This window comes from Corapipo altera, unplaced genomic scaffold, assembly GCF_003945725.1.
Source record: "Corapipo altera isolate COAL_440 unplaced genomic scaffold, ASM394572v1 47, whole genome shotgun sequence".
In the NCBI taxonomy this organism is placed as follows: domain Eukaryota; kingdom Metazoa; phylum Chordata; class Aves; order Passeriformes; family Pipridae; genus Corapipo; species Corapipo altera.
Window position 1 is genome coordinate 6,201,465 of NW_020884897.1, and position 26,930 is coordinate 6,228,394.

At 40.1% G+C, this 26,930-nt stretch overlaps 1 protein-coding gene across 5 annotated transcripts in view; it reads left to right on the forward strand.

Annotated features, from left to right (window-relative positions):
- Nucleotides 1-20,878, forward strand: part of DIP2C (disco interacting protein 2 homolog C) — a 310,777-nt gene extending 289,899 nt beyond the window's left edge. For all 5 annotated transcript variants that reach the window (XM_027648510.1, XM_027648512.1, XM_027648511.1 and 2 more), the window contains 5 exons: nt 8,981-9,038; nt 10,140-10,214; nt 11,078-11,252; nt 12,392-12,515; nt 17,391-20,878. In XM_027648510.1, coding sequence (XP_027504311.1) covers nt 8,981-9,038; nt 10,140-10,214; nt 11,078-11,252; nt 12,392-12,515; nt 17,391-17,643 — 685 coding nt within the window. In that variant the 3' untranslated portion in view covers nt 17,644-20,878. The remainder of the gene's footprint in view (nt 1-8,980; nt 9,039-10,139; nt 10,215-11,077; nt 11,253-12,391; nt 12,516-17,390) is intronic.
- Nucleotides 20,879-26,930: the final 6,052 nt, after the last annotated feature.

The window sequence follows — 26,930 nt, forward strand, 5'->3', positions numbered from 1 at the left end:
CAATAACTTTACTGAAATAATTAAATTTCAGTAAATTATTAGGCATTTTACTGTTTATTAAATTTCTATCTCATTAAAATACAACAACATATTTATTCCTTAAGAGTGTCTGACACCGTTAGAAAAAAAAAGAATTTCCCATTTCTGGGTGTACTGGGCTTCTTTGGTGTTGCAGGTTACTCTTTCAGTTATGCTTCTCATGGAATCTGGGAACTGATAAAACAATCTGGCTGCTCACATTTCTGAGAAAGATTTATTAAAAAGTCTTCCTTTTTTGTTCCCTACAAGCAATACTTCTTTTTTTCACTCTCCCAGAGTTTGCCATGAGTCTAGCTGCACAACTACAGGAGTGTCTTAATAAAATGGAATTTCCATTCTTCCATTTTCTTTACAAAAAAGTGTATTATGTATTTGATTTTTACAGATAATGTATTCTGAAACATAATGTGTTTTCTCTCACTTTGGTATATACTGCTAATGGAACACTAAACAGGGACTCTTTAAAAATGGCAAAAGTGATCAGCATAGGGTAGGTACATTTACGTTTTCAGTAGAGGAGAAAAAAATGCTGCTTCCCATACTGCTGCCTTAGAGTGCATTTCACAAGGCATCTGCTTTGGAAGGAAAAATACTTAATGAATACATGTAAAATTGGGAACAAGCCTTTGTAGCTTCTGCAGGCCTAGAGACAGATTGTAGTGTGCTGTAAGAGGTGGAGCTGCTTAAGTGCTCTCCATTCGTCTTTCCTTTCCTCTCTTCTCTTGCCAACCTTTGTAGGAGGACAGGGCTTTTGCCATCTCCCATGCTGTCAGGTTTTTGTGACAAATAATTCAACAGAGGGTGCTATGATGGTGGTTACCCCTGGGAAATGGGTTCTGTCACTTTTGGAACCCATTCCAGCTTGCTAGCCTCAGGCATTCGTTTGGCTCCTGCTGTCAGAAAAGTCTCTCACTGAAGGAATACTGAATGGTTAGGCTTGGGAAGGAGAACTCTGAACAGTAAAAGTATCCTTTATTTATGTAAGGGTATGTCACTAACTTGGCTAGAGGTGTAATATCCTCTTAAATGGCTCCCTTCAGTAGTCCTTAATATGTTGCCTCAAGCCTCACATAACCTTTTTAGTGTGGCATATACTAGAAGTGTCTGCTTGCAGAGGATGGTTTGCTTAACCAAAGAATCTCGGGAAGCTCAGCCAGCATTCCCAGCAAGTTTCCTGTGGCAGGACAGTCCCTTTTCAGTGCTTGCAGGTGTACAAGGCACTGCTTCTTGTGGCACTGCTGACCTTTTCTTCAGAGTGCTCATCTGCAGCTTTGATTCAGCTGGAAAAGTAGCTCCATGTTTTGGTGTTCCATGCACAGGAAATGTCCCTGGTTGTTTTTAAATAGAACTTTTTGCAGCTTCTTCCCCAAAAATGCATTGTGAGTCAGCTGGTGGTAGGAATTTTTGAGATTGTACAAGATAAGGGGACGAGTTAAAGAAAAATTATTTGATTTCAGAAGTTCCACCTTTGATTACATTGTGTGAATGTAGAATATTAATATTTCATTGGCAAAGCTAAAATAATTTCCATAATTTATTAACAACAAATAATCTAATTCCATTAGTTGAGGGTATTTTCATATCCCAAATTCGTTATAATGAAAGTTTTCCCTATATGTAGAGTCTCTCTCAGTTACAACTAGGAAGACAAAGGGTTACAAAATAGAAAAGGCATATTGCATTAAACAGAATTGTCAGATCACAACTGTGATTATGAAAAGTGCTGCAGAAACAATTAGTGATAAACACCGTGTCCTGAGAGGTTTGTAATCTGAATAAAAAGATGACAGCTAGGGCAGCAATTAGTCTTGGTTTTGCAAATGTGAACCTGAAGCACAGAGAAAGGTGATGCTGTGCCAATGGGGCTCAGGAGGTGCAAGGCAGGAGACCAAATTCTTCAGAGCCCTAGTCCACTGTGTTCTCTTGAAATAGTTGTGTGTTGTGCTTTGCACAATGTGCAAAGTTAATTTAAACAAATGTAATGTGTGATGAAAGCTGAACATTTTAAAGTACTTCAAGGCTGAAAACAGACATAACCGTGACTTACTTTTTTTACATATTCCTATAGTCTTTCATGATAAAATTGCTATTGACTTTTTTAACCTGTGAAACTTTGAGTATTCCCTTCCTGAACCAGAGTTCCTACCTCATTTTGATCCCTTTACAGCTTTCTGAACTGTCTTAAATAGTTGTGTAACCTTTCCTGCAGGTTTGTTCAGTCATCTGAAGGATTGGAAGCTATTTTCTTTTGATCTCAGGGAATTTGGCACATGAAGTGTAATTTAGGTTTATAGTGAAGTATTCCTAACGTTAAAGGAAGTGATTTAGTGCTAATTCTTGTTGATTATCAAATTAACAGGATTAAAATATGTCCTAGACATACAGAAGATTTAATGGTTGTTCATTTCGTTGGTTGAAGTTTGCCTCAATCCAGAAGTCCCTTTTCAGTCTCAGTTGTGTTTATCCATTATCTGAATTTATCATGTGATGTGAGAAAAACTGCTCTGAGGAAATCAGGATGATGCAGGGAAACTTCTTCATTATCTAGATTTCCCCTTCACCCTACGTGTTCAGCTGTGCAATTTTCCTATTTTTCTGGTCTGGTTATTTGAACCGTGTATGTCAATTTGGAAGGCAGAGCTTATGTTCTTTGATCCATATTTCCATTTTTTGGTACAATGAGCTAATTGACTTAATTCTGGAACAGTTTATGTAGAAACATTTAGTTCTTTGAGTAAAGAGAAAATGCACTGAAAGTCTCAAGAGTCAAAGAGCCCTGACCCCAGTCCAGGATCCCAGTGTTACCTACAGTGCCCATCCTTCTAACTACAGAAAATGAGAACAGGCTGCATCAGCACATTCCCACCATCAGTCTTACCCAGGCACCGTCTCAGCACTGGGAAGCAATATATGTCTGAAAGGTGTTGTTGATGGCAATAGTTCTTAGTCATTTGAACCAGAACTGGGAAGTCACTGTGGATAGAGCAACATAAAGGATCTCTGGCATTAAATGCCTTGCAATTAGATTTTGGTTACAATTTCTAGTGAATTAGGTGTTGTCTTTTTTTCACCAAAAAGACCATTGTGTTGAATTCAGAAGAATCAGTTTTGACGGATTTTTTTCAACTAATTGAAAAACTGAAGGAAATTTTCCTTCAGCTTAAGGAAAATTTAGAATTCTCAGAGTGATCAAAACCCATTATTGTAACTTTTGAGGTTTTGTTCGTGATGGTGGCTAAAGCATTTTCAGTTTGAAGAGTTAATTAACTTAATTTCAAAACAAAAAACTTGAAACATTAAACATAAATAACCTTTTTCCAACCTACCACATTTTTTTCATATTCCATTTACAACTTCTGTGTATATTTAACTTTTTCTGTTCCAGTTTAATGCACAAAAATTTTCAAACCATGGATTTCTTTCAGGATGAGAAAATATCCACTTTTCCTCCACAAGCTTAACTTCTAATGTAAGATGACAATCGCAGGAAAACTTGAGAAATAGGCCTGGAATGAAGCCAGAGACCACTGGCTGTTGCTTTCCACCACAGAAAGGCCATGGGCAAGGAAGGGACTTACATACTTTGTATTTTCAATCTATATATTAGATTATACGTTCGTCACATCCTACCTGGTTTCCTCTAGGCTTTGTTTTCAAGAGTGGCAGCATCCCCAAACAGCCACAGAAAGAAATCAGATTGCAAAATAGCTGGTAGTAAAGAAACTGAAAAGTTGGACTTCCAAGCTGACATGACTGCAAAGTGACATGGTATGAAAACAGACTGCTCCAGAGAGGAGGAAGGGTCGGTGGGGTAGGCAGAGAAGTACGAGCTGGAGACGATGGAAGTGCTCCAGTGCCCAAGCCCAGTGGACAGAAGATGCTGGCACATGGGCAGGGAGAAGGAGAGCAGTTACCATAGCTCAGTTTTGAGGGAATGGCTATAAAGGAAAGAAAAAAGTTCAAGACGTCGGGTTTGGCCAAGTGTTAGGGTAAAAGTCAATCTCTTCAGCTGAGATATATTGAAAAAGAAAGGGCACACTGGGAAGAGCTCTTTGGAATTGGATGTGGAGAGGTAGTAAGAAATAACAAGAGGACACTAAGGCTAGTTCATGCCAAGCATTGCAAAGTGAAAAAGGTTCCTGGATTGGAAATAAATTCAGCTGAGAAATAAGCTCTGAAGGGATGTGGAAGAAGCCCCATCATTTGAAATACTGTAACAGGAGCAGACAAAGCACTCAAAAGTGCACTTCAGGGAGCAGTCTTTTTTTGGCAGAGAGCAAGACTTGGATGACCTCATAGCTTCTTTCCATCTCTATTAGAATCACAGATTCCAAAGTCTTTCTCAGAGCCGCAGCACAGCCGGCTTTGAAGGATTGCCCAGTTTTGGCACTGTAGTGTTGGTTGGTACCACTCCACATACGCCAGCCCCTGCAGATTCCCAAAGCAATATTTAATAGCTCTGCTGACAAACTCTCTGATTAGTGTGAACTACTAGCAAGCTGTGCAGTATATTTTGGAGAGTTTTCATCACCAAAATGGACCAGATCTAAAAAGGAACATAAACAAATTTTGCAGTTTCGTATAAGATAGTTGGGCAGAAAGAGATTGTTACTCTATTTCAAGAGCCCTTTGCTGCACAGTGATTACAGTGCCCAGTTAGTTATAGCTGTCCAGTTTTTGTTCCGAAGTCAGATTTCATTCCTACTTTTCTATAGTAAGTGTTTGGTTTAAAGATGAAATCTGTTCAATATATTAAATTGTAGCAAGAAAAGAAGTTTGGCATGTACTGGTGGAGTAGCTGTATTCCCTATTAAAACCTAGTAGCCAGACTTTGAAACATAGGCAGCTTTCTCAACTGTACAGATCTCTTTTTAAGAAAAAATTCTTAAGGACCAGTGGAAAAGAATTATGAAAAATATACTCTCCTATACTATAATGTGTAAATATTACAGATTCATTGCATATCATCATTGCTTATGGCTTTGCAACAGTGAAACAATTCTTAATCATCTTCTCTCTCTCCCCTTCAATCATACATTTTGGTGGGAGAGAAACCCCGTGTCTGCCCTAGATTGGGTCTCTCATTTATGTTTTCCCTGTCAGCTTGGCTGCAAACCACCAGAAGGTGCAAAAGTATCTCTCACACCCAAAGGCAGCATGTTTTCTCCCATCCACTTGATTTTCAGGCTCTTTGCCCAGTCTAGCTCTACTGCCACGTTCTCCTCTGCTCTTCCCAGCAAGACTTGAAGGCAGCAGAAAGCAGTGGGAAGGCTTTGTACTCACTTCGTAAGAGGTTGTTTTCACTCCTAACAAAGAGTGGCTGGAGCACTGCAGAGAAACAGGACTTGCCCTTTCTGGACCTCTGCTGCCTGGGAGCACGTTATGATTATTTGTGAATTTGGAGAGGATTTGCTAACATTGTCCTAAGGAGAGTGTAGGGAGCTGTAATTCAGAGGGGTTCTTATTAGGAGTCTGACGGGCCCTGTATTCTGCATTTTTAGTTTGCCTACCAGACCAATTCTTAATCATCAGACCAACCTTGGTAGTGATGCTGTTCACTTAGAAGGGAAGCAAAGAAGTTCTCAAGTGTGTCTACTGTCTGTGTTTGTTAGTGGAAAAGTGGAAATCTCTTGGGAAAGAGTGGGAACAATTGAATTATTTTATGCCGAGGCACAGTAAAACTAATTTTAAAATTATTGCCTAATAGCCATAATTTATTCACAGTATCTAATCCCAGTAGATTTAATAAGACTATTACAGATTTAAAATTAAGTATGCAGATAAAAGCTGGTAGCATCAGAATGTCATGTCTAACTTATATTTTTTTGAAATCTCTTTGTGGCAAAATATCTTTTATTAGTTTGGATTTTTTAGAGGTTTAACAGCATGTTCCCAAATGGATTGTGAGCTTAGCAGAAACTTTTTAAAAAGGAATCCAATGGTTTGAGTACTAACAGGGCCCTTGCAGAAAACCTCCAGGAAATGCCGTTTCTATATTTAGTGCACTGCCGTGAGAACCCTGTAGGGATTTGAGGTGGTGAGCAAAGAGTGGGAGAGGTTTAACAGAACTGGAAACTGAGAAATTGCACCTCCTGGAACATCATGTGCTAAAAAATCAGACAAGGCTAAATGAAATAGGTGGAGAAAGAAACTAGATGAATATGATGGTGATAATAAGAACAAGATGAGAAGCACAGATGCTGAAAGCAAAGAGGAGGTTGTCAGATTTATGACTATTGATTCATTTCCAGTACTCAACTCCACTGACTATTGAATGTATCACTTTATTATATGTGATTTTTGCTAGGCCTGGAGTTCAGCAACACTTCACGGAGGCAATGTCTTAATGATGGAAAGGGAACAAAGGCCTGCAGTATCTCTGGGCAGCTGGACGGTTCTGACATACAGTTTTCCTGCCCCAGAGGTTTTTTTGCTACTGTTATCCAAATAGAATTGTCTTTAAATGTATCTTAAATTGTATAAAGTAGTTCCTGACCTTGGTTACACCATCCCTCTTAACAGTGCTTATGGCTGAGGTTTATTAAATTGTCTTTTTTTTAAGATCATCTCCATTTGACAAATGTTCATAAATAATAGGTAAGATAACTGCCTGTTAAAGGAGGTACCAAGTGGATAAGATGATAACTAGTTCTTCCAAGAATAGCTACCTCTCTGCAAATATCTATTGCAAGATAGAGATATCAGTTGTTTGGAAAAACTCAGTTCAAGGCATTTTCTGTTTCTACACTAATATGGATTTTACAGAACAAAGAAATGTATACAAAGGCAGAAATATGTAGGCATTAGTAACAACTGCTTTTTGAAATATTTCATGTCATTTCAATATACAGAGAGTTATTTTTACAACCTTTGCTGAATACTCCTAAATCCCTATGATTTGGCTGCCAGTGGAACAGCAAAACAAGCGTGGCTGATGTAGATTACCATTAATTTAACCTTGCACACACACCTTCTAGTGAAGCTCCTGTGAGCTGGGTTTCTGCTGCCCTGTGTCTGTGTCCCTGGATGAACAGATGGATGTTGTAGCTTCACAGCTTTTGCCGTGAATCCAGTGGGGACTCTACTGCTCTTCAGCTGGTGGGAGGCTCAGCAGAAAATGGTGTAGAAAACACAGGCGTTTGTGCACACCTGTAGCACAACAGAGGTTTCAGAGAGTAAAACAAGGACAGTGTAAAACAAGGACAATGTAACATTAAAGGTAACACAGAAGTGGCAATTAGTGCTTCAGGCTCTGTCTGGGAGTTTTGTGGCTGTTGAACAAATGTTCGAAAGTGGTTCCTGTTACACACCTTGCAGGTCAGGCTGCAGCTGCCTAATTGTGCCTGCTCCAGGAAGTGCCCCTTGTAGGGCACTTTACATCCTTTTCGTCTCAGAATGACTTGGAAAAGCCATCTGAAATTGCTGGGTATTTGGGTTGTATCTTTCTGCTAGTGTGAGGAGCTGTTCACACTGATGTGCAATGTCTCAGGGCTTAGCCCTGCCCCATCTATCAAGGTTGAGAGACTTTCTAGAACTGCAGATAAAACACTATTCACTATTCCTGCCTTGACCTCAACAGTCCTATCTTTTATAGAAGACTCTTGGAGCAAAGAAATAGTGGGAAAAAAAGGAAAAAAAAAAGATCTTTTTCCGTCTCCTTTATGTTGAGGGTCTGAACTTGCCAAAGCTTTCTTCTTCTCCAAAGGGACTTCAAGCTGAGGTCTCTCTGTGTCTCATCCCTCCTTTCCCAAACTGAGCACTGTGGTAGTCTGGCTATAAAAAGACCTCAAAACAGTCCAAAAAAGATCTATCGTGGCTGCTCCTAACAGACTGCAGTTTTATGAGCAGCTTAACTGGATCCAGGTCTCCACCCATCTGCTCCCAACTATGTCTTCTTGTCTTCCGATGTTTCATCTTTACCTTTTACGCGGTTGGTTTTTAGGCATCATTGTTTTTTTCCTTTCTAATATCAGGAACTGAGTGGAGGAGAGATGTAAGGACAGCTCTTTGGACACCAGTCCAGATTTAGCTTGGTTAAGTGGATTATGAATAATTTTCATGAATGGGAAGTTTAAGGTTTTCATGGTTGTTAGAACTTCTAAGTTACTTACATAGGATACAGGAATGCCTAGATGTTACCAAATTTTCTTTGCCATCTATTGGCTGAGATCATCAGCTATTGTAGGACCTGAAAGTCTCTTCCATTCTAACCTGCTGAGTACTTTTCTAAGGTTAAGTGAGATATTTTCTTTCAGACTATCATACCACTGAAGGAGAGATGCTATTCCTGTTGCTTTGATGGGAAAATAATTTCTCTAAGGAAGAGAGAGGATCAGAAAGCCACACTCAGAGAAAGGGTCTGACCTCAGCAGTAATAACATTTTTCATTAAATTATTTTTCTTAATATTAAAATGTTTATCAACCACTGCCCATCGAAAACAATGAAAAGATTGCAAATGCAGATTTGAAGCTGAGGCCAGATTATGAGTTATTTTGATATGATTTTGATTTTAACTGTTAGATACTTGTGGAATGTGGTTACTCACTCAGTTCACATGCTTTTGTGTTTGTGCCCTGGCTTTTATGATGTTCCTTTGGGAAATCAATATTTTAGATCCCTCTTGTCATGAATAAATTTTTGCATGGAATTCCATTTACAAAAGTCTATCAAAACCAAATAAAAGGCACCAACTACATTTGAAGAATTTATTATTTAAGAAAACATTCACACACATCTTTTTTCATTATTTTCCCAGGCATAAGTCTTGACTAATATAAAACATTGAGTCTGATTATGTTCTACAGGATATAAGCTTCATCTCTTCCTGAAATAGCGTTAAACTCTGCAACCATTAACCATTCCTTTTAGAAATAAATGTTAATGAAAAGCAAATAAATGCAACTATGTATTATGCATATTATTTTATGTGTATTTTACAGAGTTCGTTTAGTCGAAAGAGGATCTCCACATAGTTTGCCTCTCATGGAGTCTGGAAAAGTAAGTACTGAAAGAGGATTTACATATACCTTTTGTGGTAAATGTTTTCACTAAATATCCATTTCTGTTCATTTTTGCATAAAAGTAGTGCTGGGGAAGGCGTTATCGACTGTGCAGATTGATGTCCTTCCTTTACTGTTGAGGTTATAGCACAATGGTGGTAACTTTTGCATTACTGCCCTCTCAGAAGCTGTACCTCCCTCTTTCATGCAAAAATCATTTCCTTCTTTTATGCAAAAAGAAGGTATTTCATCCCCTGCGTCTCACTCTCGAAACAGCCAGCAAATGTGATACTGGTGCAGGCAGTTCTCTCAAGGTAGACCTACCTCCACTAAGAACTGGTTTGAGATGACCAATGCTGAACTCATGGGCTGCTGACCACCTGCAGAGGGACCGTCCCTGCTGGTGGCATCACTGTGGGGACAGGGTGAGGACACAGGACCAGCTCTACACAGAGATAGGGGTGCTGCTCTCAGCTCTGCCCCTGGCTGCAGTGCTGGTGACCGAGGTCTACAGCTAAGGAGGAAGAAAAGGTGCCATCGGTGCTGCACTGAGCCCCTGAGGCACTCCCTGCTCATCGATGGCTCTTGATGCTGTGGATGCTCATCTAAAGCTTTCTATCCATAGCTCCGCAAACATTAGTAGTCAGAGGATGCTTCCTTTTCTATTTTAAGGTTTTAACATCTATCTCTGTAGTGGTTAAACATCACTTACATGGGATCATTAGCAGGTCATCGTTCTGGAGAGATTGTGTAATGCCTCTGGCTTCTTGTTTCAGGCCAGAGGTTCATGTGGGTAGCACTGGGGGATTTGTCTGTCCTAATATGTACTCTCAGAGAGACTGGGGCCATTTGGTAGGATTTTTGTATTGTAGGTGAACATTTGATGGAGGACTTTCACAAAGAGAAGTTTTGTCGCATTTCCCAGATATCTCAGAATTTATATCTATGGATTATTTTAGTTTTTTATGTTATAAGTCTACTTTAACTTTTTAAGGATTTCTTCTAGTTTTTAATAAAGGTTCTTTGGGGACAAAGAGTCAGAATATGATTGCATAAACCAGTACCTGCTTTCTTACTACCTCATGTTTTCTTTCAATAGATCCTCCCAGGAGTACGTATCATTATTGCTAATCCAGAAACAAAGGGACCCTTAGGAGATTCTCATCTTGGTGAGGTGAGTGATGAGAACTTGAACTTTGTATGCTCTGAACTAAATTGCAGAGATAAAACTATTGTCATGCATGCTAATGATTTCCTATAACACATCTTATCAAATGCCCAGTTAAGAAAATAGTGAGTTCTACTGATCTTTATAGTATATAAAGTGTGGAGCATAATATTTGTATCATTATTAAAATTGCTAGTAACATACTTGCTAAATGCTAATTATAGCTTAAGTTAAAAAAATGAAAAAAATGTGCTTTTACTAACTGTATTTTATACTTGATGCTTTGCTAATTCTGATGGAAACTTACATGAAAAGTAAGTTTATTGATTAGTCTAATTTCAGCTAGATGGTTTTCTAGTGCTATTCTCTATAATCATTGTACTTCATTGCACTGAAATACTCCCATTAACTGAGTTTAGCAAGGCTATATGTTTTTCAAATTTATTTTATTTTTCTACAGTAAGGAAAAAATGTTGTTTTCAAGCAGTTAAAAATCTAGTTAACAAAATGAAGAATGTGTTTAGTCATAATTAAAACTACAATCTAATTTGAGTGTTTCTGTAAGATTTCATTAATTTGAAATCATAAAAATTTCCATGACGCCTTGAGTTCAATGAAATGAACCTTTCCCTGTAGGTCCCTGGCTTTCACCTTTTAAAATAATCTGTCTGTCTGTGTTCATGGAGGATGCTCTGCTGGAGTAAATACACTGAACCAGGAGGGGGGGACTATAGAAAGAGCACTGTGGTCTATAGGCATTTATAGTATTTTCTAGCTATAATTAAAAGTATTTGCATCAAGAATTTTCAATAATGCTTCATTCTCGAAAGCTACTTTAATTAATACCAGTATAATTGCTTTTAACTTAGATATGGGTTCACAGCACTCACAACGCCAGTGGGTATTTTACCATCTATGGAGATGAATCTTTGCAATCAGATCATTTTAATTCAAGACTCAGCTTTGGAGACACACAGACTATTTGGGCTAGAACTGGCTATCTGGGGTTCCTGAGAAGAACAGAACTCACAGATGCAAATGGAGGTAAGAGCTTTCCCGCCATCCAGGTCTGTGCAAATAATCTGGATTATTTTGAGGCTGACACCACATCTCTGCACCTGTGGTACCTGACATGTTCAATCTGTGAAACCTGTAGAACTGCAAAAAAACCTTAGTTAAAATAATCAGAAAATAGAGGGTGAGATTTCCCTGCCGAAACAGTTGCTTTTCCTTTGCTCCCCCTCAGGTGCTATAAATCCCCTCCACCAATGACATTTTGACACTGTTAATGTGTCCAGTGCTTCAGTTTGAAAAATATGAAAGGCAACTGAAACTGCCATCATTTACTCTGGCAGTTGTGTCCGCAGGAATGCATTTGTGCAGGTAGAAAAAACCTGGTGGGAGTCTGAGCCCTGTCCCTCCTGTGACCACCACCTTCTCTAATAATTCCTCTATCATAAACCTATTCACAGAAGGTGTCCATTTCTCAGATTTTGCTGTCTTTAAACCTGCGGGGCTGGTTACTGAAATGTAACACAAGCAGTAGCCTACAGGAGAAGCTGTGGGGTGTGTGGGTTTCTATCAGGAAGGTACAGTATTTTCTTACTTGTTTTAATGAGATTCCCTGTCTTGTGTACTCATGTAAGTGAACCAGCACTGCCAGGCACACCAAGTCTGTGCTTGGGAAAATATTACTTTCTCATAATTTTTGGGAAGCACAAGTCACAAGCAGAGGTGGCTGAGCTGGCCAGTTGGGGCTGTTGGCCAAGTAGGGTTCCTAGCCATACTGTTAGGATGAAGTCTGTCCTTTCTCTTTCAAAAAAACCAGAGAGAAACAAGGAACCTATTGTCTATTTAGAGCACCTTAAAAAAAGAATGAGTCTGTTCTACATCCACGTGAGAGAAAAACAGGAATTAACGCCACTGTCTTTGAATAAAAATTTCCACCTTTGTCGTCTTCCAATGGGAATAGTATTTCTGCCTTCCTTCCTTTCTTCTGTTTTTTGCTCTGCATTGCACCTCAGTAATGGAAAATGCTCATTAGTTCTGAAATCACATTGGAGTTTCAGAAATTCAAGGATAACTTATCTTATACTTATTTAACTTATTTCTTAATGTGAACATTTTTGTAATTTAATGTACTGGAGAATAGAATCACTGGCTTTTTTTTCCTTTACAACCAGAACGCCATGATGCACTTTATGTTGTGGGTGCATTAGATGAAGCCATGGAATTACGAGGGATGAGGTACCATCCGATCGATATTGAAACCTCTGTAATTAGAGCACACAAGAGCATCACGGAATGGTAAGGATTATATAACACCAAGGCCCTTACGAAAAGCTGAAATATCTATAACATCTGGGTTTTTTCCTTGGATATTGCAATTGATCCAGGAAATAGCCTGTCGGGATGGTCACAGGATTTATAACCCAGCTGCAAATGTATCCTGAGGATGGAAACTTTTCACAAACAGATTTAATCAGAAAGGACTGTTTTCTGCTAAGTTCATTCAGTATGATTCTTTTTTTGGGTTTTTTTGGGTTTTTTTTGTGGTTTTAAATACAAGTGAAGGGATAAACTTTTTATTGGAGAGAGACAAACAGATCTCAGTTAGGTCAGTAGCTGTTTCTTGGAGTTTGAGATGTACATTCCAAGCAGGAAAAGCAACCTGATAAGCATTGAAACCTTAGGGGTGTTGTTACTGAAAGGAGTAAGCAAGCGAACATTTCAAATAAATGAACACACTAATAAACTTTATTAGTGAACACACTGTTATTTTTGAATTGGTTATTAATAAATGCAGCAGTGATCAAATCAAGGTCACAATGGAAATTGAAGCAGTAAATCAATGAGTTAATAATGATGTTGTCTTAATCAATGTATCATCCTTGGATGTACACAGAATGTAATCATTTTTCGAGGCCAACATGAGAACAAATTGCTTTTCATTATTCTTGCATCAGGAGACTGAGTCAGGTAGTTGTTTTGTTTTGACACAACCTCAGCTCAGTTATTCAACTTTCAACCAAAATGAACCTGTCGCAACAGCTGCAGCAATTTAGTGAATATAAGACATGACTCTCCACTTTTCTTTTCAGTCCTGGCTGCAGAGGTGTGGCCTGGAGCAGGAAGCTTGATAATGAATGAAGCACAGCAACTGAACTGGTTTCTTCAGTAAAACACTTTGCTTTTTTCTTAGAAGTCTGTTAAAATTAATGCAGTTAGTTGCTTGGCTGACAGTCACTGAGATTTTGCCTTATTACTTCCTCCCTAGAGCATCTTCAGTGGTGGTTCAGTCGTGTGCCAGCCACCCATTACACAGGGAGCCAGATTCCGTGCCCTTATATAGACCAGTGTGAACACTTTAAGAATGTCATTAAATTGCCCTTGAAAATGCATCAGATCAGTATCAGCAGTGGATGGAAAGTTTTCACATCAAGCTGTTTAAGGACTGCCTTATTATAAGATGACCACAGATTCATAAATTGATGTGTCCAGCAGTAATTATTTGTCAGAAGTTTGCATCCCCTCAAATTATGAGCTCATGGGCAGTGAATAAAGTAGCCATATCACACTGCAGAAATGTCATTGTGGGTTTCAGTACCCAAAAATGCTTAAATTATGTTCCTGTTTTCACGACTGGTGAGAGCACTTTCGTGATCGTTTTTGTTCCACGATCACAGAAATCCTGAGTGGGATAGCAGCAACTAAAAAAGGGCTGGGGGTAAGCTGGTATGACCAGAGAAAAGGCCTCTGTACTTCTGCAAAGATGTAGAAGTACATGCAAATAATTCTCGGTGCCTTAACTTTTCCCAGTAGCTGAGTGGTAATGTACAAGGCACATGAGCGAGAATTCAGAAAGCGCTCTGTACTATTGCTACCCTTTGCCCAAAGATCAATATTTAAAATTTTCAGGGTGGTTTTTTCCTCATAGAGATTGCTGATGAGTTAGATGTGTTTCTGATGAGATCCCTGCCAAAAAGGGACACGCGATAGTTCAGAGTGACAACGTCTGGTCTGCTCGCAGTTCCCAGCCTCTTCCTAACCAATGCTCTGCCTACCAGCTCTCTCAAGCCAACATCATGGAATTTTCATTCATAGTCCTTGTCCTGACTGTCCTTGACTTTTCTCATATAGCTTCTCTTTCACCTTCTCTTAGAGATCCTTCTATTGTCTTTGTCAAACATCCCTTGACAAAATAATAGCCAGCTAAATCTTTCTTTTTATATATAATTTGTATATACCTTTCTGTGGACAGGAGCACTGAATCTCTCTTCTTGTTAGAGCCCGTTGTTGTTTTGGTTACAATGACCCATTAAGGATTTAACTGCATCAATTCCTGTTGCAAACAAAGGGTACTGGGTATGTCCAGTTGTTAGATCGTAAAAACAACCTCCAAGAAACACATGCTCATTTTGTAACAGTTGACACTGTTGAGGAAAGTGGTGACTTGTTGACTGACATGTCATCCTGCTGGGCAACTTCTGTCGTTGAGGATCAGATCTGAAAGGTCATTTAAAATTATTCTTTTCTCTTAAAAAATTTTAGCACAAAATCAACGGTCTCTGACTCTGGGCCTCCTGTGTCTCAATATGTAACAAGCAGAAGAGTGGCACAGTCCATTTTTATTGTGATTTACACCTACACCAGGCATTTTTGAAAGTGTTTTTAATTCCACAAAATATCTTGAAAAATAATGAGTGGGTTTTAATTAAGTCACATTGTTGACTCAATTAAACATCAAAGCCTCAAAAGATAAATAAAACAGAACTTCCTGGAATTTGCTAAGAAGTGGTTTTCTCTCTCTGTGTAATGACAAATAGGTAAAGCTACACAAGGTATTTGGAGAAGGAAACAATTAGGAACTTCTTTCTCTGGAGATGTTTCAACAACTTCCTCGTTTTTCCTAAAGCATTTGATGACATGGAGGCAGCAGGAGGGACCATTCCCAGCTCAGTTCATTGTTTTGCATCTTTTGGGTGTGACTCCATAATTTCTTAAGGAAGGGCAACCTTCTTGGGTCCCTAGTTTTTTAGTTTGATTTTTCTGTATTCATCAGGGCTAGAAAGTTAATGTATTCATAAGTGATGCATGCTGGCCTATGTATCTTCATCTTAATTGGTGAGAACATAAAAAGCAATATTTCCTTTTACTTACAGTGGTCACCAGTGACTTAAAAACATGACATATGAAATGAGTTTTAAATTAAATTGAAACCCTCTTGAAAGTGTCAGTGGCACTGGGACTTAATAGAAACTTCATGAAGGTTTTGGGAATCAGTCTCCTGAATTCAAACAAACTAACTTCTTCTAAGCTATGTTTCAGGGACCTGCTCCTTAATCTTGCTATTAATTGCTTTCCAAAGTAACAAGCTAGGAGTACATGGTTCCAAATGCTATCTTATATTTTAATAAAACCTCCCCAGGCTTTTTTATTAAAATATATACAGTACTAATTTAGATGTTTATACAGCAATCCATAAAAACTCTAGGACCTCTCTGGAGATGGTAACCTGTGCAGGCTGATACTTTACTTTGTTAACATGCAGCATCAATCAAAACTTACTAGAATGTCTGTGAAAACATAATTACAAATGAAAATTTATTTCACAGCAGTAATAAGTCAAAAGAGCCCTGTTCAGACTTGCTTTGGCTGCTCATTAGTTTTCCAGATCAATAACCACATAAGAATTCAATCAAATACTACTTTGGCAGGATCTGAAAATTAATTTTTTTTTTAAGAGTAAGTACTTTTCTTATAAAATCCATTCTGTCAAGCATCAACATAGAGCACATTTTCATAGCTAACTTTTGGGCAAAGTAAGATATGTTTCCACAGTACAGGGATATTCAGAATTGTCTTAGTAGACTAAAATGATGCACTTCTGTCTCAATCAAGCATTGACCTTAGGGCAAGTAGGTCTTTTTGAAGGTGGCTTATATACATAATGTATTCTAAATTTCAGATCCTTATGCTCAAGACAGGTCTGGGAAGTTATCCCCTGATTTTATAAGGTAAAGAAGAGTTAAGTACAGGACTTGATGTATGACTTACATGTGTGGAATATTATTATTTATTCTGTGAAATAAGTTAGAGAAAGAAATAACCATTGTCTGTGTCTTAAACACCTGCAAGGAAGAATAAGATTGCTCTTTGTGGCTGAGCTGTGCTGACCTCCTGTGAGATGTCAGAGGCTTTGGAGACCTTGGAGATGTGGGGAGGAAGATGGAGGGAAGCATGTACCAGACTTTGATACCCTCCCAGCCTCCATGTTTGGAAGGATAAATTCATTATCCTTAGCCAGAAAAGGTGGCAGGTAGCAGAACCCAAAATTTACCTGCTTCAGCTCAAGGGCTTAACCAAAATTTTGGAGTCTTACAAAGTTCTTTTAGCAAAGAGGAGATACTCCTGATAATGGTGTTCCCTTGACCATCTAAACTATTAATCAGGAATGTAAAAACTCCTGTCCCCTTAAACGCAATAGAAATAAAACAGCCAAAATAAAACAGATGGAGACACAGCTTATTTCTGTGGAAACCAATTGGTCCAGAAGAATTGCAGCTTTTTTGTGCTGAGCTCTGACCTGCCTGGACAGCAGCCAGCCCAGTCCAGAAGGCACGTAGCCGTGTTTGCTGAGGACAGTGCAAGGAGGATGCTCCTGCCCTGGCCACCAGGGACCCACATGCTGCCTGCACTACTATGCCATGTACCTTCCCAGGGCTCCACACCCCTTCACCAGGCAGGGTTTATCCCACAGAACTTTCAGCTCAGACTGTTCTTCTGCTGTTCTTTTTGGTCCCTTCTCTTTTAACCTCCTTGGCTTTTCTGGGCTGCTGTTCAAAAAACCCCAGAGAAGACACCTCTACACACAAACTTTACTCTGTGAACAAAGCAGAGCTGGGGCAGTTCTCTGGCTTCAGAGGGAACTGCACATTGTCTTTCTACTTCCTTACATAGCCAGCAAGTTTCTGTAAAGTTTAGCCCAAAACTTAATATTGCAACAATTTGAAAGCGAGAGCTCACGGGGCTGTTCTCTCTTGCTGCTTACACTTTGTACTGAGCCCACAGAAGGAGCCCGAGGAATCCAAACAAAAGGTAACCAAGGTGCAAGGAAAAGGATAAAAATGAAATGGATAAAAAAAAGTCCACCACTAATATTATTTTTTTCTTTCATTCCAGTGCGGTGTTTACCTGGACAAATTTATTGGTCGTTGTAGTTGAGCTGGATGGATCAGAGCAAGAAGCTTTGGACCTGGTTCCTTTGGTCACCAACGTGGTGCTGGAGGAACACTATCTGATTGTAGGGGTGGTGGTGGTTGTGGACATTGGTGTAATTCCTATCAACTCCCGTGGAGAGAAACAACGTATGCACCTACGAGATGGATTTTTGGCAGACCAGCTAGATCCCATCTATGTGGCCTACAACATGTAGTCTTGTACCTTAAAGCTTCCATGGACTTTACTATAGATGTATAAAATTTTTTTGTGTCCACTAAAAAAGTGTGCAGATAAGATGCTGACACTCATCAGAATGGAACTGTTTCTATAACGACTTTTCAAAGCAGTCACGATTGGCAGGAAATAAAATGTGAAATGTTTTCTTTTACCACTAAATTTTAGAAAAGAAGGACTATGGGGTAAGGCCCTTCAGTGTGTTGGAAAAGCCCATTTTAAACTTTTTTTTTGTTTTGCTTATTGGACAATACTGCTTTTTGAGTAAATGTGGCTTTGTATTTTACATTAAGTAAGCTGAAGTAGATTTTTTTTTTTTATTCTGCCCTCCAAATGGATTCTTTTAAAACAATTTGCATACTAATACAAGTAATTGTTTCCTTCATTTGTTTTACTGTGTCATAAAAAGTTGATGAATACAGATCTGTTACTAACTGAAGCCATTTTAGATCCCACATCTTAGGAAACTATGTAGTGGTACGAGGAGAATACCCAAAGTAGCACCTTTCAATTAGAAATCTTGCAGCTTTCTGTCAGAGATGCTGAAAGCCCAAAGGCCAAAGAGCCTTTGCTGTTAGCATTAGAATGGAAGAAATTTATAAATAAGGTGTATTTCGGCAATGAGCTTGCAAATATCTTTGTACTAAACTAAAAAGATAAAATAAGTTAACTACTTCTTCTGTAATTATGTACAAAACGTTTAATTTATTTTGATCTCTTTAGAAGTATAAAAGAGAAAAAACATTCAAGAATATTAAACTCTTGAAATGTTTGCTAATATAAAAACAAAGTGTTGTATTATCTTGAGTGGATAGTATCACATCAAATATATATATATGAAATATAAATTCACTAATGACAAAAGATTTTAAAGTTTAAAATGCAGTACTTGTCACTTGCATGGTGTCTCCCACTGTAGATAATCAAATGTTACTCACAAATTTTTTGGAAAAAAAAAAGCAATCCTGGATTGCTAAGTATCCCTGTCAAAAAGAATCCTCTAGATACCAGCAAGTGGAATTATTGCTGCCTTTAAGGCAGTGAATGAATTTAAGACTAAAAATGCACTACAATAATTTTCTTTTCTTTGCCATGGAGGCAACAATAAATATTCGTGCTGGCATGTGCATACACTTGTTAGACTTAGAAAGGCAGGTTGAGGAATAGCACTGTTGTCTAGCTGCAGAACTTTGTTGCACAATTTTTTTCATTGTTTTAGTTGGTGTTTTTATTGCTATAAGGAAAAATTTCGGGGTTATTTGCACAGTTATCAATTTGCCTCTCAGCTAGGACACATAGCTCGGTGGCCAACGCATCCAGTTTACATTTACCGGAAACGATTGTTTCGATGGTCTTTAATTTATTCCTTAACAGAGAGGAGCATACAGTCACTACAACCGACCTGGCACGAATCGTGCATCTGCTAACTAGTCCCTAAACACATTAAAACATCAGAGGAACCGATCTGCCTGTTTAAAGAATGGAGGAGTCCCGTGGTCTCCAGCCTGAGGCCGTCACGGGAGAAGAGTAGGAAAACATGCATCACAGCTGCCTTCATTTTACTACCTTTGGATAAAAGAGAGGTTTGATTCCCCAGTTCTGTTGTCTTCCCTGCGCCCCATGCCCCGTTTTTTAAAACCTTCCCCTTCCTTCATGTGGTTGTAACTGAATTGACCTGTTTGTGATCAAGAGTGGGATTTACCAGCTGCAGTCCAAGAATGCTTTTCTTATTGTCCCAAATGACGTTCATGTGCTGGCTCTCATTACCGGATATGCATGACTAAGATTGTTGCAGGGCAAATGTAATCATGTTTATATCACGTTTAAGGGAGTCTCAATGCTGGGTGTTAAAAATCTTTTTAAGAGGTAGGGACGTTTTAGTCTGCATGTACAGTACAGAGCATCTCGCCACGTCAGACGCGTTTTCTTTCAGACCATCTTTTCCGCCCTCACTGTCCTGTGAATAGCCCTATTCATGCTCTGCAGACCAATCCCATACTTTGTCAAATTCATTTTCTGCTCCCTAAAAAGAATAAAATCTGTTCCTAATGGCAAGTTGTTGTAAGGTTTCAGACGAGATGTTGATTGATTACAAACATAATTGCAGTGTGTGAACTAACTTGTGAAGTCCTGCTATCACTGATCTCAGTACTGCAAAACAAATCTTGCTGTCGTTCAAAGCATCACTTTAACCTTCACGAAGTCAACTTTGCATTTGTAGAGAATAAAAGAACTGCAATGCAGTTGTGAAACGCAGTTAATAACAGCTCTCTTCTGCAACCTGTCATCTGTGGTTGTTAAATCCTGAGATAAGAGAAATGATAAACTGAGTTTCTGGTTTTGTTGTGCAAGCAAAAGGAAGGAAACATTTAAGCACCATCAGACTGAGCAATAAAGAAGGATTGTTCTGTATTAGAAACTGTACTGTAGATAAACCATTCATGAGAATGTATAAAATGTTTGTCTTGTGACCTTGTGCTTTTGGAGTCAGACAAAACCATGTAATCAACTCGATGCACATGCACAAAAAGAGAGGGTACACAATGAACATTTAAACACAAAACTAATCAAACAGGAGCAGATTCCTCATGGTGCTTGTTTATTATATATATTTAATCCTGCTTGACACTTTACCCAAGGGAAGACTGTCCCTTTTATCAGTTGAATGTTAGCAGCGTTATTTCATAGAGTGTGGTGACTGGTTAGAGAAATTCATGTAACTCAGCCAATCACAGATTCAAACAAAAATTTTTATGTGCAAAGGACAGCAACCTTCTTGTATGTTAAACCACCAGTACGCTTTGTACATCTGTGATAACGCCTGTTTTATATTCAAATGAACAAATAAAAGCTTTTATTTTTGTTGCTCTGAAAATATCAGTTTCTTAATTAGTCATCTAAAATGGAGCTTCTGAGAGCTGCGGATGCTCAGTGGAGGAACATGGAGAGCTATACTGTAATTTTATTTTGTTTACCTCTCTTGTTGCATAATTTATTAGTACAAATCATTATACTTTTAACAATGTTTAAATACTGGTGTGGGCATTTATTGCTGAAAGACTTTCATATGGCAACAAATGTTTTTTGTGAAATGTTTTTTTAATTCTTTTTAATATATTCAAATATACTGTTCACATTTTTGCTGAAAGTGTAAAGATTATTGTAAGCTTGGTAACATTTTGTGAGAAGCAATAACAAGCATTAGTACTGTAAAACTCCTCAAATTTGTCACTTATCACTTTTGTTGCAAGGTCTTTCTACTAATGTGCTGCTAATAAGTACCTAAGTAAGTTACTGATCCAGGTGTTACAGCTCTGCTGGAGCTTTCTGCCAGTGGAAATATATGGGTTACTGCTTGGTCACACACATGTGGAGCTGGAACCTCCCTACCGATTCAGAAGCCTTGGGCGACCAGATGATACCTCTTGGAAATGTGATCTGCCTGTTTCCATTGGCCTTTACCAAAAATACCTTGTTTTCAGAGCTGGCTCCCAGCCACTGAGTAGCAGCATCCCGAGATAAGAGGTTTGGCCCCAGTTCTGATTTTTCAAATGTTATTTCAAAGGGTGCAATTCTGAGTCCTTCTGTATTTTGAGGCCTGTCTGAGAATTTCAGGGTATAAAATCCCATTTCTGATGGCTTAGATTTCAGGTTGCTCATCACAAGAGGCAGGTACAGGTTTGTGGACCCGCAATTTCCCTGAGCAGAGAGTGCAACCAAAAATTGTGGGAAGGAGAGAGCAAGTTAGGGATGGAAGAATAAAGAGGATGGCAGAACAGCAAGTAATTTCTGATTCAATTTTACTAATCATTTCATAAAAAAAAAAAAAAAGCTTTTTGATGTTTTATGTCAATGGGATTAGGGTTTCTAAAAGGTCAAAATATTTTAAGTCCACATTTTAAAAACAGTTTTGGCAAACGGTAGCTGTAACACTGAAAAGCTGGTGGGGAATCTAAAAAAAAAAAAAAAATTGAAGTGTTAGAAGAATCATGCACAATAAGAACAGTATAATTTATTCATTATAAGGTAAGAACTGAAAAAAAAAAAAAAAACTTGATAAAAGACCATACAGCTTTCCTTTTCTGTTTTTCAACACAAAAATTTGCTTTATTCACCATTATTGTCAAGGCAAGGAGGGAGGGTCACAGGGATCAACAACAAATTCTCACTGGTCACCTTATGAGCAAAGACAGAGGACAGCTGAGTTTGGGGGAGCTTTGAACTTCCTCCAACACATCTCTCAGTCAGTCCACTCAGCCACAGAACACTCTGTAGCCTTGGAGATGCAAATCCCAGCTGTGGCTCTTGTGTGGGCATGCAGGTGGTTTGGGGGTCTGGGCTGGGCACTGCCATGGGCCACAACTGGGTGGGCAGTGTGGGGACAGGTAAAGCCTGCAAAAATCATCCAAAAGGGGGGGACCCCACTGTCCCCAGGTTAAGAGCTAGTCCTGATTTTGAATTTTTTGCTTCTTTGTTTTATTAGAGGAACTTTTTCCTTTAAAACTGAGATTTTAAGAGAAAAAAAGTAACTATATTCTGCATTCTGAAAGTAAAAATTAATCATTTTGGTTGGGGATAAAATATGAAAGTTCAACCTGAGTTATTTTTTGATATCTGGATTGCTTAATTTGGTAGCCCACCTTTCCAAAAGCTCTCACTCAACTTACCATGATTTAGGATTCTCCTTTTCATATTTTTTCTGTTCTCTTTTGAGGGATATCACCTTAAAACTGGTCCAAAAAACTGGTCCAAAAAACTGGTCCAAAAACCCTCTCAAGCGTTGCCTCATTTTTGCTGCACCTCACTGAGGTCAGCATCTTTGAAACAGCAGCTCCACTTTCTTATGCAGCAGACCAGCAGCAGCCCATCTCTGCAAGTTCTGGCACATATCCTGACTGGGCATTTCAGATCAGCCTCAGGTTCACTAAGCAGGTCATGCTGCATCATGCCAGTCCAAGTCAGTACCAGGAGTGCTCTTCTTTCTGATCTGCATAAACAAGATTTCCCCAAAGCCAAGACACTATTGTACTCTCTTATGATCCATAGGAGGAAAAAACAAAACAAAAACAAAAAACAAAGTCTTTTCCCCAGAGATCCCACAACACATCTAAATAATAATTTTAAAAAATTATTACAAAATATTCTACAGTGATGGCCAGTTAATGGGTGGATTCTAGAGGCACAAAGCTGATCTTGTTTTAATTTCATGCTGTGGTAGATTGATGGTCTGTCACATGGAGGGGAACAAAGGTGATGGAAGCTCTACAACAGGGAATGGCTTCCAAGTGTGACTGGCAGCATGTGGAAAAGGTTCAGAGATGCCGAGAGAGTCACCTAGAGAAGAGTTGTACTGAGCCACCAGGCTGAAGACACCAGTGGAGAAAGGCATAAACAAAGGGCAGGTTTAGGAAGAGCAGTTGGTATAGAAGGGCAGGAAAGAGAAGATTTTGCATGTGGAGATAAGGGACTAACAGTTGAGACTATCTAACCCTGTGGCATCAGGCACCTGATTTTAGGGGCCTACATTTTAATTTTCTCACCTAGGTGAGTGCATTTCAAATCTGGAAGCTCCAGATGCTGAGACACACAGCCTTGCTACTCTTAGCCCCGGAATAAGTCTGAAGGCTTGGATGAACTACCCTTGATGAATTCAGCCAAGGGCTTTAGGATAAGACCCAAGAGAGGAAATGTATGGAGGTAGGAGGACAGACGGGCACGACAACAACAGAGTTTATCCCAACCTGAATGGTTCAGAAAACTAAAAAAACAACCAGGTCTGTATCAGGGAAAAGGCAGGACTAAAGCAGCGAAGTCCTGGGAGAAGATGAGGGTAAAAAAAGCAGCTGCAGGAAAAAAAATAAATGTTTCCATGAAGCCAGGTCAGGAGGGGTGAGTAGCACAGGCAGTATTCTCAGAGCAGAGGAAGACAAGAATTTGAACCAACAACTGCCCAAAATCTATTAGTGGCTGAGGAGGTACAAAGGAGTTAAACTTTCCCTTGAAGACACACATGCTCATGAGCATTTCTAGGATGCCTCTCCCAAACATTTGGGTACTTTCCTGAAATCCACAGGAGGATTTGTTTTGCCTGCCCTCCTCTCTCCCCACGGCATGTAGCTGTGGTCTGGGGTGAGGATACACACCCGAGTGCATTTGCCGGGTCACTGCCCTGCACATCCCTGTGTGGCTCTGCTGCAGCCACAGCAGCTCAACCTGGGTTGGCTACTGCATGAGGCAGGGATGGGGATGCACAGCCTGAAAATGCCTGTGTGCTGCCCAGGCACTGGGCATCCCTCATGGAAACCCACAGCCCACCCTGCCAGTCTATGGTGTAGGGCCAGCAAAAAATGAATGGAGAGTGTTTAAGTTCTTCCCTTCCCTCCTCTTAGAGCTCTTTGGTTAGCAAAGAGAAAGAAAAAAGCAAATGAAGTGTAGTCTCAGGTATAATTATTTTCCTTCAAAGGATGGAATTGGTTTTTCATCTTGTAGCACAGCTTTTTAACAGAACAAGAGTCTTTTAACTGCTGTTTAAAGCCATAATAAAATGACTATTAGAGATCACTCAATTGCGAAAATCTTCTAACAAAACCCAGATTTTCTTAAATGAAAACTTTCTTTGAAAGGCTCCTATTTCCAGTGGATCACCTAGTAGGGCAGTAGCCTCAATGCCCAAATGGTGCCCACTGCATTTTGCTGTGCCTGTATGCAAGCAGGTGCACTGCCATTGCACTTTACTTACAACTACCAGCACCACTTATTTCTCCAGCACAATAAAGCCAGAGACAAAGTCAGGATGCAACCTGTCAGTCCAGGACATGGCATAACAAGTTTTGATTTGGAAAAATAATAATTAGAGGACATGTTGAGAACACTTGTACTTCAAGTCATACCCTTAAAACAAAACCCCAAGTCCACACTTGACTTTGATTTTGGATATGGATTGACTCTATGTCAAAGGCATAGAGCATCAAAGGGAGAGCATTTTCATTATGGTCCTTAAAGAGTAGCAGGAGTTGCATGGCTTCCTCAATGTGCCTGTATGGTTTCCATTAGGAATTACACAGGCATCTTGTGGTGGCTTCTGAAGTTCAGCACAATCAGTCCTGCTCAGTTCACAGGGGAAATGAGGCTGGAGGAGCACCCAACCCCAGAGTGCCCCATAGGGGATGAGTGAGGCAATGAGCCCCACTTTGTGCCACCAATGGAGTCTCATGTGATCTTTGAGATTGGAGGGATGCAATTGTGTGATGAACTTCAGTTCCATAAATAGTAGGAAATTTGGCCAAAATTACCTTTGGGGCAGTGTTTGCTCCACAAAAAGCCTTCAGAGAACTTCCCCCATGCTTTCTGAGTGCCTTTGCACAGAGGCATTCCTGCTCTGAACAGGAGCAACTGAACAAGCAACTGAACTGTGGATTAAAATGGTGCTAAGAAAAAAAAAAGTGAAAGATAAAAGAAAGTCACAGCAAAAAAAAAAGTCGTGCCCCCCCCCCCAAATGCCACAGTTACTCCTTACAATCCAGTTCTGCACTTTTTTATCCAGTCAACCCTAGTGACATCATGTTAATAGGGATTACAGAGTGGGCCCATGCAGAAGGGGCTCAGGAATGTCCTGATGGGTTCTCTAACTCTACAGCTAAGCTACACATCCCACACAAGCTCAGACCCCAGGGAACAAATTTTTAAATCAAAGCTTGGTCTTTTTTTTTTTTTTTTTTTTACAAGGGTTGTTGTGCGACAGGGGACTCCAGACATCCCTTTGCTGCACCAAGTGGTGATGGCAGTAGCTGGGAGAGATGGAAACATTCCCTTTGCCCAGGGAGGTCCTGAGCAAGATCAGGATTAGGTGAAGAATCAGAAAATTCTGAACAAACCTGTAAATAGGTTCTGTCTCTTCAGCTGATTCAATACAGAGACTGTATCTCCAGGAGCCTTGGGCTAAAAAGAAAGGCTCTGGGCATGGGTGTCATACCAGGGGCAGAAGAACAGCAGGCTGGGCTGTGTCAGGCTACAGAGGAGCTCAGGAGGCCTCTGGGTCTTATGTTTGAGCTCCCAGTTGCCCTATCCCTGCAGAGGCCCCTCCTGTGGCAATTGATACTTATTATTGTCTGTAGCTTTCAAAGGGAGGCTCCTGCACCAGAACAAGCCTGAGGTGGCTTAGAGCTTTCTCAGCATTGGTGTGGCTCTTCAGGACAGATCCAGTCACTGAGCAGGGAGCAGCTGTGTGAACTGCCTCCTGTCCCCCTTCCCAGACTTGAAAACCCAGTGCAACCCCAATGACTGGAGGGAAAGCAACTCCAAGGTTTGGGGGCCTTTCTTGCAAGTGCAGCATTGCACCCATCCAAATAGAGCACAGAGAGGCAGCAGGAATACTGCTGATGGGAAGGGCTGAGCAGTCCTGGGCTCTGGCTCAGCATCCAGCCCTGACTCCCAACTGCTTGGCCAGCATGGAGCAGCTTGGCTCACTGCCACAGCAGCCACTGGCATTGGGGAGCTCAGGGTTAAAAAGCTGCTGGCTCCAGAGTCAGTGGGAAAACAGAACAAGCAATTGCATGACTGACTTGCACATCTTGCCTTTCTTTGGGGGAAAACTAAAAGGCTTTCCAGCACTTGTGGTCTTTACAGACTTGTGAAAAGACAGGGAAAGGGTCTGTCACTCAGTCAAGTGATGTGTCAGCCAAAGAAATTCTCTCTCCAGCACATAAGCCATGCATGACAGAGTTTCTGGCTGTGCTTTTCATGTGGGAAGGACAAAGTGTTGCTGGCAGGGCTGAGCTGGAGGGCAGGCATCAGAGGACATCCCTGCCCATGCCCTGAGGTTTGGATGCCTTGTTCCACTCCCTCCCCAGAGCTCAGCTGACCCACACGGCTCTTACATCTCCCAGCGAGGACAATGAACTGTGTCCCAGTCGGCAGAGGTACAGAGGGGTGGCCCATGCCATGCCTCTTTCCTGGTGACAGGGGCTTCAAGAGCTGCTGTGTGCAAGGCACCAATTCCCTTTTTGATTTTAATGAGGCCATTTTTCACCTTGAAGGCTCTGCTGCAAGGGACAAAAGCACATTGCTGTGGCTGAGCATGGTAGGATTGTGGCCCAGCACCAGCCCAGCACAGAGCTGGCTCCCACATGCTCTTCCCATGGGAGCATGACTAGAGGAGAGGCAGAGCTGGCACGTGGCAACAAGCAGGGCCCCGAGCCACCTGCAGTGGATGGCTGCAAAGGATACTTTTCCCGTTAACAAGTAGTTAAAAATGAAAGTGCTCTGGCT